The sequence below is a fragment of the Salmo trutta genome, chromosome 5 (genome assembly GCF_901001165.1).
Source record: "Salmo trutta chromosome 5, fSalTru1.1, whole genome shotgun sequence".
NCBI classification, from domain to species: domain Eukaryota; kingdom Metazoa; phylum Chordata; class Actinopteri; order Salmoniformes; family Salmonidae; genus Salmo; species Salmo trutta.
Genome location: NC_042961.1, coordinates 40796630 through 40811131, shown reverse-complemented (window position 1 = coordinate 40811131; position 14502 = coordinate 40796630). Strand labels below are relative to the sequence as shown.

At 41.8% G+C, this 14502-nt stretch overlaps 1 protein-coding gene across 8 annotated transcripts in view; it reads right to left on the bottom strand.

Moving 5' to 3' along the window:
- nrxn2b (neurexin 2b) overlaps window positions 1-14502 on the bottom strand; it is a 943005-nt gene that overhangs the window by 468746 nt on the left and 459757 nt on the right. For 7 of the 8 annotated variants that reach the window (XM_029753594.1, XM_029753600.1, XM_029753598.1 and 4 more), the window contains exon 7: window positions 7959-7982. The exons of the other annotated variant lie outside the window; for it this stretch is intronic. In XM_029753594.1, the coding sequence (XP_029609454.1) occupies window positions 7959-7982 (24 nt within the window). The remainder of the gene's footprint in view (window positions 1-7958; window positions 7983-14502) is intronic. 8 annotated transcript variants of the gene reach the window in all.

Sequence of the window (14502 nt, the reverse complement as noted above, 5' to 3'; positions counted from 1 at the left end):
TTTACCTTGAACGAGGCCCAAGGCTTTTGTGCTGATGGCAGCATTACATGGTAAAGCTTGTTTACACTGTATATCACAGGTGAACTGAATAATTTCTTAATGGCTGCAATTATGGGCTACAAGCCTTAATATTGGAGGCTTAGAGGTAACACCTGGCACAGCACGAGACAGGATGTCAGGATGTTTCAAGGCAACAGTGACTACAAGTTAACACAACAAAGGTTCCACTGGGATGAAATCAATGGGCTAAGGACGAGAGAAAAATAGGAACTTTCTGAAGGGTTTTATTGGCTCTTTCTCTACCGTTTTCCTCTCTGTCAAAATGAAAGGATTGGATCCGGATTCTAGCGAATGACAATCCATTATACTGTAGGTAGACTGTCAGTGAACCAATCCAACTTCTTTAAAGGTATATTCTGTAATCCGTGAATACATACTGTATGATCAGCTTTCCTAATGCTGGAACATAGAAGGAAAGCGTCCATTGAGGACAGTGCAGAATCAGTAAAGCCATTTTCACAGAGCTGCACCATAAGCTGGAAGCCATTGCTCTTTCACCAATGATTTCTGTAGAAGCAGAAAATGCACTTGGTGCACTCTTAAAATGGGTGGAATGGAGTGGGTCGCTATAGGGTAATCGAGTAAGAAAATATACTCTGATCCTCCCACCCACGTAGGTAATGCATTTACATTACGGCGTACTTGCTTTTACACAGGACGTTTCCTTTTAAAGCAATAATATTACATATTTTGCGATTTTTACATCTAAATTAGACTAGCCAAAGTGAATTATACACCCTCTTGGAGTGGTGCAATGTTCCGTGTAGTTATCTTACTTAAACTGTGTTAACTTCGATGTTGACTCTATTACAAAGCGTGCCGGGATATCATTCAGGGAGTGCTATCAAACTTAAATTTCCTCACGTATCCTATTATATAGCAGAAGACATTGGAAATGGGTCTAGGAGTTATAATGAAAGGGCGTATTCTGAGGTTTGTGACGAAGGGGAAATTGCCTGCTTTCCCTTTAAATTGCTCAGCCAGTGCATTTATTTACCTAACATGTCAAAGAAATGAAACTGGTTGGCATGCAGAAAAAGGATTGAAGGACTCTGGGTAAGCAGGTATAAACAGGACACATCCACAACTATGTGGTTACTGCATGGAGCATGATATAGGACAGTGGTTGGAAACCTTTGTTTCAACCTTTGTTTCAACATGCCCTTAACTATTCAACTGCCATTGCCGTCAAATTTGACGATTTGACGATCAGTGGAATATGTGTGTGCGTGCTGGGCTGGGACAAATGCATGCCCACCCTGCAAGCTCGATCAGACAGATAAATATGTCATCAAGCTATGAATTTGTGATTTGATCCTGGGTTGCAGATGACGCGACAAAATGTCACCAGCTTTTGGTAAAAGCTTCCATCTTGTTGTCACTGGACCAAAGTAACACATATGGAGAGAAATTGATCACCTTGTCAGACTAGAGATAATTACATCATACTGATGTATTGGAGCCAGGATCATTTCTGTGCCTCTTTTATTTACGTTTAAAAAAAAAAGCCTTGACAGCGCATTCCTTCTCATGCCAAACAAAACTGTGCTCCTCAGAACCGAATATATTATATTTAGCCTCCGCAATAACACTATAGTAACGCTACAACCCGCCGTTCCATTTAATCCGACAATAGACTTAGCGCTCTGTAATTGATTCCCATTACACGATTGCAATTCCCCTTGTAAAACAAAGCACGCAGTTCCAGCTTAGTAAGCATCTAGCCTGAGAATCAAAAAGGAATAGGGAGACTTAAATCCTAGCTCTGTTGATGCACAGGGTTTCGCTGTGCCTCTCTGCAGCATAGCCGGGTCTTTTGATCGGCGCAGGCTTGTGTGGCATTCAAAACTGGCTGTAATGACCTAATGTGAGGACATTGTTCGGCGGACAAAGGGCTGTCCAATCCACTTCCTAGCGTCGTTTCAAACCGGCAATTAGCGCCATGTGCGGCCGTTTCCGGGACATTTATACCGAGAAAGCAATATCTTATTGTACATTATATCACATTGAGAGTCCAAAAAACATCCTTATATTTTGTGAAACTATGGTATAATCAGTTTTTTCATATATTGTAGGCCAGCAATAAAGTAATTTAGTGAGGGTAGGAAGCTACATAGAGGTAGATGATTACATTAATCTTAGTCCACTATCTAGCTGAGAATTGGGTACAAACCCCTTTCTGGCAAGCATGCACACACAAACAGACAGAGAGACAGAGAAAGAGAGAGCGACAGAGACAGAGAAAGAGAGACAGAGAGAGACAGAGAGGAGAAAGAGAAAGCTCCTATTCCTAACCCTCATTACAGGACACAGCCAACTCAAATCTCTCCAAAGCACTGGAGCTAGGAGTGTGTGATCTCTGCTGTGTGGTGTGTGTGTCCCTCTCATCCCTGCTAAAGCTCTGATAGGAGCTGTTTACACTCATAAGGGCCAGAGCAGGGATTGGCTTTGCCACAAGGTCACAACGTGACCTGCTATTGGTAAACCGTACAGTCTCATTCAAACCCTCATCCTGTTGCCAAGTGAAGAGACAAAGGAAAAGGCATACTGCCTAACACCTCATTTATTTTTCATTAACCCCATTTTCTGGCGATAGACAGTGTGGCTGTATGGAAAAAGCACCCATTGATTTGGACCAGATGGGTCAGTGAACCACATGCCGTGAGTTACTGGACTAGTAAGCCAAGAGGTAACTCGACACTGCGGATCTCTAGCTTAGTCTATTCCAACTCGGGATATTACATTTACAGCCCTGTTGTTTGGCTGGCTATGGGAGACCTCTGGAGTGCAGTTCAGCGTTGTGCTCTAATAGCGCGGCCTGTGGTGTGCTTGGCTGAGCGTGTCACTGGCTCATTGACCATGCTGGGCTCTGTGACACTGAAACCACCGCCAGAGAGTTCTCCTTCTACTGGATACCCTCTCATCATGACAGCATCAGGGGCCTGCCTGGACAAGGAGCTATAACATACACAAACGCATTATTGCAAACACACAATTGTGTGCAAGCACACACACACACACACACACACACACACACACACACACACACACACACACACAGTGTCAGAGAGAAGACCAGGTGAAGCACCCTAAGTGGCTCCTCTACTGCCTACATTGATTTCCTATGGTCTGGCATAGCCTGGCTTCTGACCGTAACAATAGCCTGGAACAAATCCTGGAAACTCAAGAGGGGGACTGCATACTTGCATAGAAAAGTGCATCGAAGTGAAGCCATGCAGGCTGTCTTGGATAGTGGGACTGGGCGGCTGTACCAAAGCATTGTTGTACTGACAGCTTAGCCTCCGTGATCCCGGTATGGAAGGCGTCGGAACAATAGAGTGTATAAGCTTCATGTTCCTGGAAACACATGCACACCCAATATCAATTGGGATATAGATGATCAACATGATCAACTCATGTTTGAAGTTAGTAATCATGTGACTTTATTTTCTCAGAGGCAGCGGTGAGTTGTTTTGTTCACCTTTACTTTCACCTTAGTGCTCTAACGCCTAACGTTTTCTGAAGTCACTACTGTAACTTGTCTGCGACACACTGTTTGGAGGCGGGGCAACGCACGGTTCTAACCACTTCAGGTAGCTAACCACTTTTAACAGTTCCTTCACTGAGGACAACATTGTAAATGTGTTTTTGGTTTAGCATGCACAGAAATTGACAGTCTTACCTTCACCGTAAATCCCTTACCTGATTGAAGTGCAGGCCTTTTAGCAAATCATTTCTTACTACTTACCTTCAGAAGAGTTTTTAACTGTCTGAGGAGGCAAACATCATAAAGTCCACATTTACAATTGTCAAGCAAAGTTAGTTATCAGCGTTGAATACTCATTTCACATACAGTACAGTATTAGTCAAAATGCAGGGCAAATTAAATGCTTCTCAAATACATCATCCAAAGAAAACGCTTTTCATTGGTCTGCGAACGCACACAACAGCTACACGTTCCATGAACACCCCCTTTGAACAGGTCAAAGGAGGGTGGGGAGTCTGAGCAGAGAGAGGGGGTCTGTTCAGCAAGTAATCCTCTTACAGGTGGCTGGCAGCTGGACTGGACAACTAGCAGTGACTGAACTCAGTGAGAAAGATCCTAATCCTGAAGTCTTCAGCCATCAATATGAAGCCTTTAGCTCTGAGGGCTAATCCAACTGATGTCTTCAATTACTCTATGAACCCTGGGTTAGTGAGAGGAAGGATGGGGGCTGGTGGACGTGAAGGCAGCGCAAGGGGGCAGAGGAGGGGCAGGGGGAACTATTTTGAGACCATTCCCGAGTCTCAGTAAAGGATGGAGGGGAGTTTTAGTTGTGTGTTGGGCAGTTAAGGAGTGGGGTTGGAGGGTGAACGGTTAGTGCTTTAGTAAGTAAGGGAGAGTCAGACACAAAAATGGTTGTTAGTACAGTTACAACAAAGGTTTGATTCATACAGTAGTATTAGTAACAAATTGTTTTAGTAATAGTAGTGGTAGTAGTAGGAGTAGTAGTAGTAGTAGTAAAACAATTAGGAGGAGTCTTTAAAGTCCTCTGCAATTTGATTTGTCCAACCAGATCAGATTTTCGGACTGAATGCGTGTTATTTTGTGACAAGGGCTTGTTTTGGTTAAGAAGAAACAAAATGATTCCATCCAAGCTAATAAGGTGGACATGAGCCATGCACTGAATGCCTGGGTGACAACATGGAATATTAAAGGAGTAGTCCATGCGACAAAACAAACATGAACCAACGGACACAACAATCAAACCAAAACCACAAAAAAAAACACTTTGAGAGGAGGCAGCAATGGGGAAAGGGAAACCCAAACAAAATGGCGGAGGGCACCACTTCTACACCAGACAAAAGGGCAAAGGAAAAGGCAATGAGGTTAAGGGTGATATTAGGACAAGAATGCCAAAGGAAAAAACACCCATCTAGACACGCGTGCTTACTGGCACGTGCTGGGCTAGAGCAGCGAAGTCAACTTTCGGGTTAGGATGCAGATGTCTATGACGCTAGCCAGAAAAAAAACAGCATGCAAACAGGGTGCATGATTCAAACAAAACAAAAATGATAATGTACGATGAGGGACAAAACCGATGTAGCAACCACAAATGTATGTAGTCAACGGAAAATGGAGAGGGTTTTAAAGAACTGGAAAATCTAAGTGAGGGGAAAAAGGCTTCCACTGTCAACGGTGAATAGAAAGGCAAATGTAACATTGAATTTGTTCAATCTAAGAGCTATATGAAATCCCTTGATTTCAATCTCAATCTATGTGTGTACATGTGCTAATAACTAGCAGGTGACAGTAGCTAACGAAAATACCCTACATATCCCTTCCCTTACTCTTACAGGTATAAATACACATTGCCACTAATGGAAAAGTGACTCTGAACATACACCTACTGGAGTTTGATTGATTGAGTAATTTACAGTAGTTATGAAACCCATAACTGGCTGGAATAACAATAGTCTCAGGCTGGTTCTTTGTTTTGCTATTCCGTAGGCTAGCTTTTCCCTTATGGTTTGCTTCCACTCCCACTCAGGTGTAGTTGTGATGGATGGCTCACACAGCCTCCTGTAGGCAACACTCTTCTAGTCACCTAGAAAATGAAAAGCCGTTCCCACTCTTATTTTTTCCTTTTTTCTTATTTTTTTTTTCTAGCAAGGTAAGGAGTGAGGTCGTATTATTTGTTTTAGTAAGTAGTAAAATTAGAATAAAGTTAATCAAAAGAAAACAAAACCCTAAAATAACAGGGGTGGCTTGAGTCACGTGGCCATACAGATAATATTAGAACGGTTGATATATGTATGAATATATATAATAGCCATGATATATATACATATACATATATGCTTTAATGTCATTGGTTTATAAAAAAAAAATACAAAAAAAGATAAGGGGGGGTCAACTCTTACATGCATGGGGTGAGGCCAGTAAACTCAGAGGTAACAAGGTAGTGTTAGTGATGGAGACAGTAGATCGGACACAGTTGAAACATTCCAAGAGATATCCCCCTACATGTCATGCAACAATACTGGGGAGCGCAGAACCCATGTTTTTATTTAATTGTGCAAATCCAGTGACAGGAAGTAAGAAACTAACCAACTACAGCTACCCGGAAAGGTCAAACAGTACAGAATCTCTTTTACTATGTGTTCCACTATGGGTGCTAATTTTTGAAGATCTGTGAAATAATTTACTATTGACTAGTTTAATGTCCTTGACTCTAACATGTAAATAACATTCATATTCCACACTTAACAAACTGAATATGAAAACATCTGAAATATAAGATGCCTACACAAATGTTATACATGAAAGAAAGTAATGTACTGTAAATGAGATCTTAATTTCTTCCCTAGAGTTTTCAACAGTTTTTTGGTAATAAACATGTAGTGTTAATTGAGTCATTTACACTAGTGCATGGCAATGCTGTAATTCAACAAAATTGTTTATGTAAAGCAATAAAAAATTGTATCCTTCTGGGGCATTTTTTATTTTTTTAATTGGCACGGATTACCGAAACGTCTTCTAACAAAACAACCACATCAGTATTTATACGCCAACCAGCCTTTAATACTCTCCTTTCTCATTTTGTCCATTCTATCCCTTTCTAGAAAAAAAAATCACTTTCCCCATTTCCTTCAGGAAACCAGTAGCAACACTGTCTTTGTTGCCTGACTCCTAGCAGTCTGGTTATACACAATAAAGCCTTAGTGGCGGACAAGGGGACAATATTTACCATTCAGAGACAATGGCATTTAATTAGGCTGGGTGTTAAGAGTCTAGGTAAGGGCTCAGAGCTGATCCAGCTCAGTCGTAAATCACGCTATAGGTCTAATGGGATCGGGTCCTCATTTGAGGCCCTGCTTTATGGCCTGACCTCTGACCTCTTGCCACTAAATAAGGAGGTGTATATACGGACCTGAACTATTCATGTTTGCGTGGGAACCACAGGTCTTGGCACATGCAGCCTCACCTGTGGCAAACTATCAAAACGGATGTCTTTATGCAGCTGGCATTTACCTTTTGCTCTCGTAAAATGAAGACAGAATCAATGTTGTTTTACAAGCTGTACTCCTGGATATATTCATTTGCTGCAGTGCATTCTCGACAGAACCCGTAGATTGTTCAACCTATTCCTTTGGCAACTATTTAAATCTGAACAATAACAGTGCTGTCAACTAGGTTGGCTTATATATTTTATTGCAGTCAATTTAGAAGTCTACTAGGTTAGTCTAGTTGAATAGTATTCTGTTTTACTAGATATGCAAATATTCAAACTTTGTAACAGTAAAGACACAGGTCATCTAGTTTCACACATAGTAGAATACTATCCAAATGGCCCTAGTTCTTAATACCTGCCACTGGGGTTGTAATAGTAGGGGTATTTCTCTGTCAATGGAGTCCGCTATGTACGTTCACTTCAAGTACGCTTGTTGCAAGAAAATTAATAGGGGGAAAAACTGAAGTAAATCGTAACTTTTTTTGGATAGATTTTGTTATAGTCAATTCAGAAGTTGCTACTGTATCTTTCTTGAAAGATGATTCTTTATTTCTTCATAAGGATAGTGTTTGAGGAAAAAATAAACAAATAAAAGGGGGGAAAAAATCTAAGTAACAATTTTTTTTTCTAAATTGTTGTTAAATTAATCATTTTAGGACAGACCTCTTTCAGTGGATAGGTAACATTTTTGGAAGGAAGGGAGGAGTTTTGGATGGTAAAAAGTGGTAACAAACAAAGTAAAAGAAAGACAAATAGAGGTGATTTTTTTCAGCTACCTTGGAATCGATGGAAGTTTGTATTTTCAGTAAGAGCAAACGGAATAGAAAGAGATAACGGAAACCCAGGGCAAACCAAAGTAAAGACAATTAGAATGATATCTACCATATAATGCAGTTTGTTTACCATAGCGTGTCCAATGCCTGCGTGCTTCAGGAGAAAACAGGGGGAGGAGAAAGAAAAAAAAAGAATGACAAACCGTGAACTCAATTACGGACACTTCAAAAATAAATAAAGGAGATTTCGCCTTTTTGATAAACAAAAACAGGTTAATTAATTTGAGAATAGGCGATAATAATCCAACCAATCAATCCTTGAAATGTCCAAAATTAAATAAAATTTGGATGATACAAATCATCCAAATAAAGAAATAAAGAAATTGGAAACTTTTTTTTTGTATTAAAGGGTTGTCCAAAAATAAAAGAGATAAAACAATATCATTTTATTTGTTAGTACGTAAGTTCACACATTAAGTAGAAAAAAGAACAGATGACTCACATTCCGTGAATGACACAATGTTAGTTGTAAAAACTAAAAGGATAAAGGTAAAGGAAAACCAAATCACAAAAGAAAGTAGTAAATTGGAGAATTCTTAAGCTTTTTGTTAGTAAAAAGACAAGAGTTAGCAAATTAATTTTCACATAGAGGGGTTGGGGGCAGATTGGGGGTGGGGCTTGTTTCTGAGTGGGGAAGGGAATGAAGGAAAAGCAGTTCAGTATTAGTAGTAGCCACTTCTGCTAGTCTTGGCTGTGGGTGTGGCTGGTAGGAGGGACAAGCTCCTTAGAATCGGTGATCCATTGCAGGGGGTGTGGCCAATCATATTCCGAATGGTTGGCAGGTTATATTTTCCTAGGCAAACATTTTCTCAAGTTGCTTTTCTTAAAGATCTTGTGCAAGAGCCAGTTTAGGGAGTATGGAGAAGCCAGAAGAAGAAAAAACCATATCAAAATGTAAATGATCACAATTATCACAATAGTTAAAATAGCTAAGAGAATAAGGACAGCAGTATTGACGATGATAATCAGAAAGTTAAGGATATTCGATTTCAATGGGGTATATAAGAAAAACAAAACAAAAATGACATTTATTGCATATTGTAGCAGAGAAAAGCGCAAGAGAAGAAAACAAAGAAAGGATTGAAAGACATTTTGTTCCTTTTGGGGATGCAGTATCATTGTGTCTGTGTCCTGAAAGAGAGATATTCAGTTATTCAAGTTCACTTCCAAAACACGCAATAACCTATATCCTCTGCCCCTAGGGAGAGAAACAAACACAAAATGGACACTGTTAGAAGTCGACTATTTATATGCCCTTGATGACAAACAGTTGCCTGGCTTTTCCTCACAATTCACTGTGAATGATGACAATGAATATGCTGTACGCACCAATGTTGAATTCGCAGGTTGTCATGTGATGCCTGTATGAAGCCTGATGTCATCTTAACCTTAATTCCCAACTAGAGGAGAAAGTATAGCTTTTAAATAGATGACTGTACTTCTCTCTGACTTGGTATGTTCATATCTCACAATGTTGTGCCAGATAGATCAATTATATACCAGTGTTACGTGTCAGTTTGCGCATGCTTGCGTGAGTGTGTACATTTGTGCTCATGTGCAAAAATACAGTACAGAGCCTTCCCACTGGGCAACAATTGGTTGAATCAATGTTGTTTCCATTTGTTTCATTTCAACAACAAAAAAAGCAATGCGATGACGTTGAATCAACGTGGAAAACTGATTTGATTTGCAAAAAGTCATCAACGTATAGGAATTTCTGATTTTTTCTACCTTACTATTAACCTAAATCCAACGACATGGTGAATATTTTTTGATTTCATGTTGAATTCACATTAGTTGACAACTCAACCAAATGTGAATCGAAACTAGACGTTGAAATGACGTCTGTGCCCAGTGGGTTGCGGCTTTTCTGTACGTGCCCAAAGGGTTACTTTGTGTGATTATGAGTGGGAGTGAATAAGAGTGGCAGCCACACATCTGAACTCCACAGTGGCAGTGGGGTTAGTCAAAAAAAGAAGATGGCCGCTCACGGTTTGATCCGGGTCACCAGATCCGGGTAAGCAGTGTCAAGCACCCCCGCTCTGCCGCTAATGATTTATGTTAATCCATTAATTAGGTAAATAAGTTCCAACAGTGGGTGTGAAATTTGCATATGTATGCCTCTCTGCCTCGTCAAAGACCCACACTGTGCTTGTGTCTCTAATCGTAACAAAACACAGACACAGATACATCAAACTCAAAATAGGGATTCAAAGAGACTGGGGACGCAAAACAATGGTTTATTAAATAAGACAAATGACGGTCTATGAAGGTGACAACCACTGTGTGTCTTTGTCAAATGGACAGATAGCAATTATGTGAATCATCTTTTTTTTCGTGAGAAGCGTGATTAAATATTACGTGTGTGGCGTTTCAGATCCGCCCAGTGTTTGATATCTGAATCCAGAACTGATCTCAGATCTTTAAGATGTTCTTACATTCGGGGAAAGTCACGGAATGCATGTGGAAAATGTATCTTCTCAGACTACTGACGCTCTTTGAATGGACATAAAAAGAGGGAGGAAGCAAAGTATGGAGAGAAGTCAGACTGAAGTCATCCCTTCATCAACGTTTTGGAGAAAGAGAAGATAAATTAACACCCCGAATTGACCAAAGTTGGTATAGAGATCCTCGACCAACATTCCAGACCTACACTCCTCCTTTCTCTTCTAACCATGTCATTTTTATTTCTATTTAACCTTTATTTTATCAGGGAGTCATAGCGTGACCGCATGTTAAATAATTCAAGCGAAGACGGGCAAGGAAAGTCAGAAGGAAGAAAGAGGTATAGCTCAATATACCAGCTTCTGAAACCATCGGAGATCGCTTAAACTTTTATGAACCTGTAGCGTGAGAGGGAGAAAGACAGAGAGAAATAAAAGATGGCAGAGATCCAAAGAAATTGAAATAGAGTGTTCGAGAAACAGGGAGACAGAGAGAGAAAGAGAGAGAGACAGCGAGAGAGAGAGACAGAGAGAGAGAGAGAGAGAGAGAGAAAGAAAAACAGAATAACAGAGACAGAAATATAACTGTCTCTCACGTATACAGGAACAGACGTCTCAACCTCAGCCTGCCAGTGGGTATACTCAACAAGGCCTCCCTATTTTCAGTCTTCAGCTGTGGCATTGACGGCCCTCGTCCGCCCTCGCCTTCCCTGTCTGTAATTGACTCATATGGGACAGGGAGGCAGGGAGGAGGTGGTGGTCATTGTTTGCTGATGGGGGATACAACTAATCGTGTAAACAAGGAGCAGGCCCCGATAAATAACTTTTTATAAGCTCGCTCAGCCGCTCCCTGCATTATTAATGTGGGGTAGAGACTATAAAGAGCTATTAGCATTGCTTCACCATTGTAGCCTTCCACTTGCGGAAGGAAAGGAGAGAATTGACATGTCTTCTCTGTCAACAGTCTGGGGAAAGTGGCAAATCGCTAAGGCCCAGAAGCAAATGAGATGACAGCCGGATCGTGTTGACTGAGCAGCAGTAAATGAGGCTATCAGGAGTTTGATCTTTACGCACATGTCACAATGGACAAAGTTGAACTATCACCGTGAGCACAATCGAGATAAATATTTAATGCGGCTGTAAAAAAGATCAATGGTTGGCAGACTCTGAAAAGGCCCACTGTAGCATGGGTCTGTGTGGATTTATAACACATAACAAGAGAACTGTAAGACTGATGACCGCTTTCATATACATTTCCAATTTAGCCAATAATAGTCAGTGATAAAAAGGGACAGGGATAAATCGTATTGGCTGGAATGAATGGTTAGTATTTTTCATTAGACCTGAGGTAGTTGAGAGGGTAATGGGTTTTATAGAGTGGGATAAGATTAGAGCACTACTCCTAGAAGAGAGTCTGCATACAGAACTCATATTGAAATGGTCACATAGTTGATCATTCAGGGAACATCACCTACCATGCCTTCAGAAAGTATTCATACCCCTTGACTTATTCCATATTATGTTGTTTTACAGGCTGAATTCTCACCCTGCTACACACATTACCCCATAATGACAAAGGGAAAATAGTTTTTTTTAGACATTTAGCAAATTTATAGAAAATTTAAGACAGAAATATAAGTATACAAACCCCCGAGCCAATACTTTGTAAAAGCATCTTTGACAGTGATTACAGCTGTTCGTCTTCCTGGGTAAGTCTTTAAGAGCTTTCCATTACATTTACATTTTTGTCATTTAGCAGACGCTCTTATCCAGTACTGGCACCCCGTGGGAATCGAACCCACAACCCTGGCGTTGCAAACACCATGCTCTACCAACTGAGCCACAGGGAAGGCCTGTGGATTGTGCAACATTATTCACTTCAAAATCCTTCAAGCTCTGTCAAATTGGTTGTTGATCAATGCTAGACAACCATTTTCACGTCTTGCCATAGATTTTCTAGTAGACTTATGTCAAAGCTGTAACTCTGTCAATCGGGAACATTCACTGTCTTCTTGGTAACCAACTCCAGTGTAGATTTGTCATTGTATTTTAGGTTATTTTCCTGTTGAAAGGGGAATTCATCTCCCAGTGTCTGGTGGAAAGCAAACTGAACCAGGTTTTCCTCTAGGATTTCAAATCAAATCAAATTGTATTAGTCACATGCGCCGAATACAACAGGTGTAGACCTTAAAGTGAAATGCTTACTTAAAAGCCCCTAACCGGCAGTGCAGTTTCAAAAAATACAGATAAGAATAAGAGATAAAAGTAACAAGTAATTAAAGAGCAGCAGTAAAAAATAACAATATACACAGGGTGGTGCCGGTACAGAGTCAATGTGCGGGGGCACCGGTTAGTTGAGGTAGTATGTACATGTAGGTAGAGTTAATTAAAAAACTATGCATAGATGACAACAGAGAGTGGCAGTGGTGTGGAGAGGGGGGGGGGTCAATGTGAATAGTCTGGGTAGCCATTTGACTAGATGTTCAGGAGTCATATGGCTTGGGGGTAGAAGCTGTTTAGAAGCCTCTTGGACCTAGACTTGGCGCTTCGGCACCACTTGCCATGTGGTAGCAGCGAGAACAGTCTATGACTAGGGTGGCTGGAGTCGTTGACAATTTTTAGGGCCTTCCTCTGACACCGCCTGGTATAGAGGTCCTGGATGGCAGGAAGCTTGGCCCCAGTGATGTACTGGGCCTTTCGCACTACCCTCTGTAGTGCCTTGCGGTTGGAGGCCGAGCAGTTGCCATACCAGGCAGTGATGCAACCAGTCAGGATGCTCTCGATGGTGCAGCTGTAGAATCTTTTGAAGATCTGAGGACCCATACCAAATCTTTTCAGTCTCCTGAGGGGGAATAGGTTTTGTCGTGCCCGCTTCACGACTGTCATGGTGTGCTTGGACCATGTTAGTTTGTTGGTGATGTGGACACCAAGGAACTTGAAGCTCTCAACCTGCTCCACTGCAGCCCCATTGATGAGAATGGGGGCATGCTCGGTCCTCTTTTTCCTATAGTCCACAATCATATCCTTTGTCTTGATCACATTGAGGGAGAGGTTGTTGTCCTGGCAGCACATGGCCAGGTCTCTGACCTCCTCCCTATAGGCTGTCTCGTTGCTGTTGGTGATCAGGCCTACCACTGTTGTGTCATCGGAAAATGTAATGATGGTTTAGGAGTCGTGCCTGGCCGTGCAGTCATGAGTGAACAGGGAGTACAGGAGGGGGCTGAGCACACACCCCTGAGGAGCCCCTGTGTTGAGGATCAGTGTGGTGTTGTTACCTACCTTTACCACCTGGGGGCGGCCCATCAGGAAGTCCAGGATCCGGGATCCAGTTGCAGCTTATTGATGAGCTTTGATGGCGCTATGGTGTTGAATGCTGAGCTCTAGTCAATGAATAGCATTCTTACATAGCTGTTCCTAGGAAAGGGCAGAGTGGAGTGCAATAGAGACTGCATCATCTGTGGATCTGTTGGGCGGTATGCAAATTGCAGTGGGTCTAGGGTTTCTGGGATGATGGTGTTTATGTGAGCCATGACCAGCCTTTCAAAGAACTTCATGGCTACAGACGTGAGTGGTAGTCATTTAGGCAGGTTACCTTAGTGTTCTTGGGCACAGGCACTATGGTGGTCTGCTTAAAACATGTTGGTATTACAGACTCGGACAGGGAGAGGTTGAACATTTCAGGGAAGACACTTGCTAGTTGGTCAGCGCATGCTCGCAGTACACGTCATGGTAATCCATCTGGCCCTGCGGCCTTGTGAATGGTGACCTGTCTAAAGGTCTTACTCACATCGGCTGCGGAGAGTGTGATCACACAGTCTTCCGGTACAGCTGGTGCTCTCATGTGTGTTTCAGTGTTATTTTCCTTGAAGCGAGCATAGAAGTAGTTTAGCTCATCCGGTAGGCTCGTGTTACTGGGCAGCTCTCGGCTGTGCTTCCCTTTGTAGTCTGTAATGGTTTGCAGGCCCTGCCACATACGACGAGCATCAGAGCCGGTGTAGTACGACTCGACCTTAGTCCTGTATTGACGCTTTGCCTGTTTGATGGTTCGTCAGAGGGCATTTCTTATAAGCTTCTGGGTTAGAGTCTCGCTCCTTGAAAGCGGCAGCTCTAGCCTTTAGCTCAGTGCGGATGCTGCATGTAATCCATAGTTTCTGGTTGGTGTATGTTACG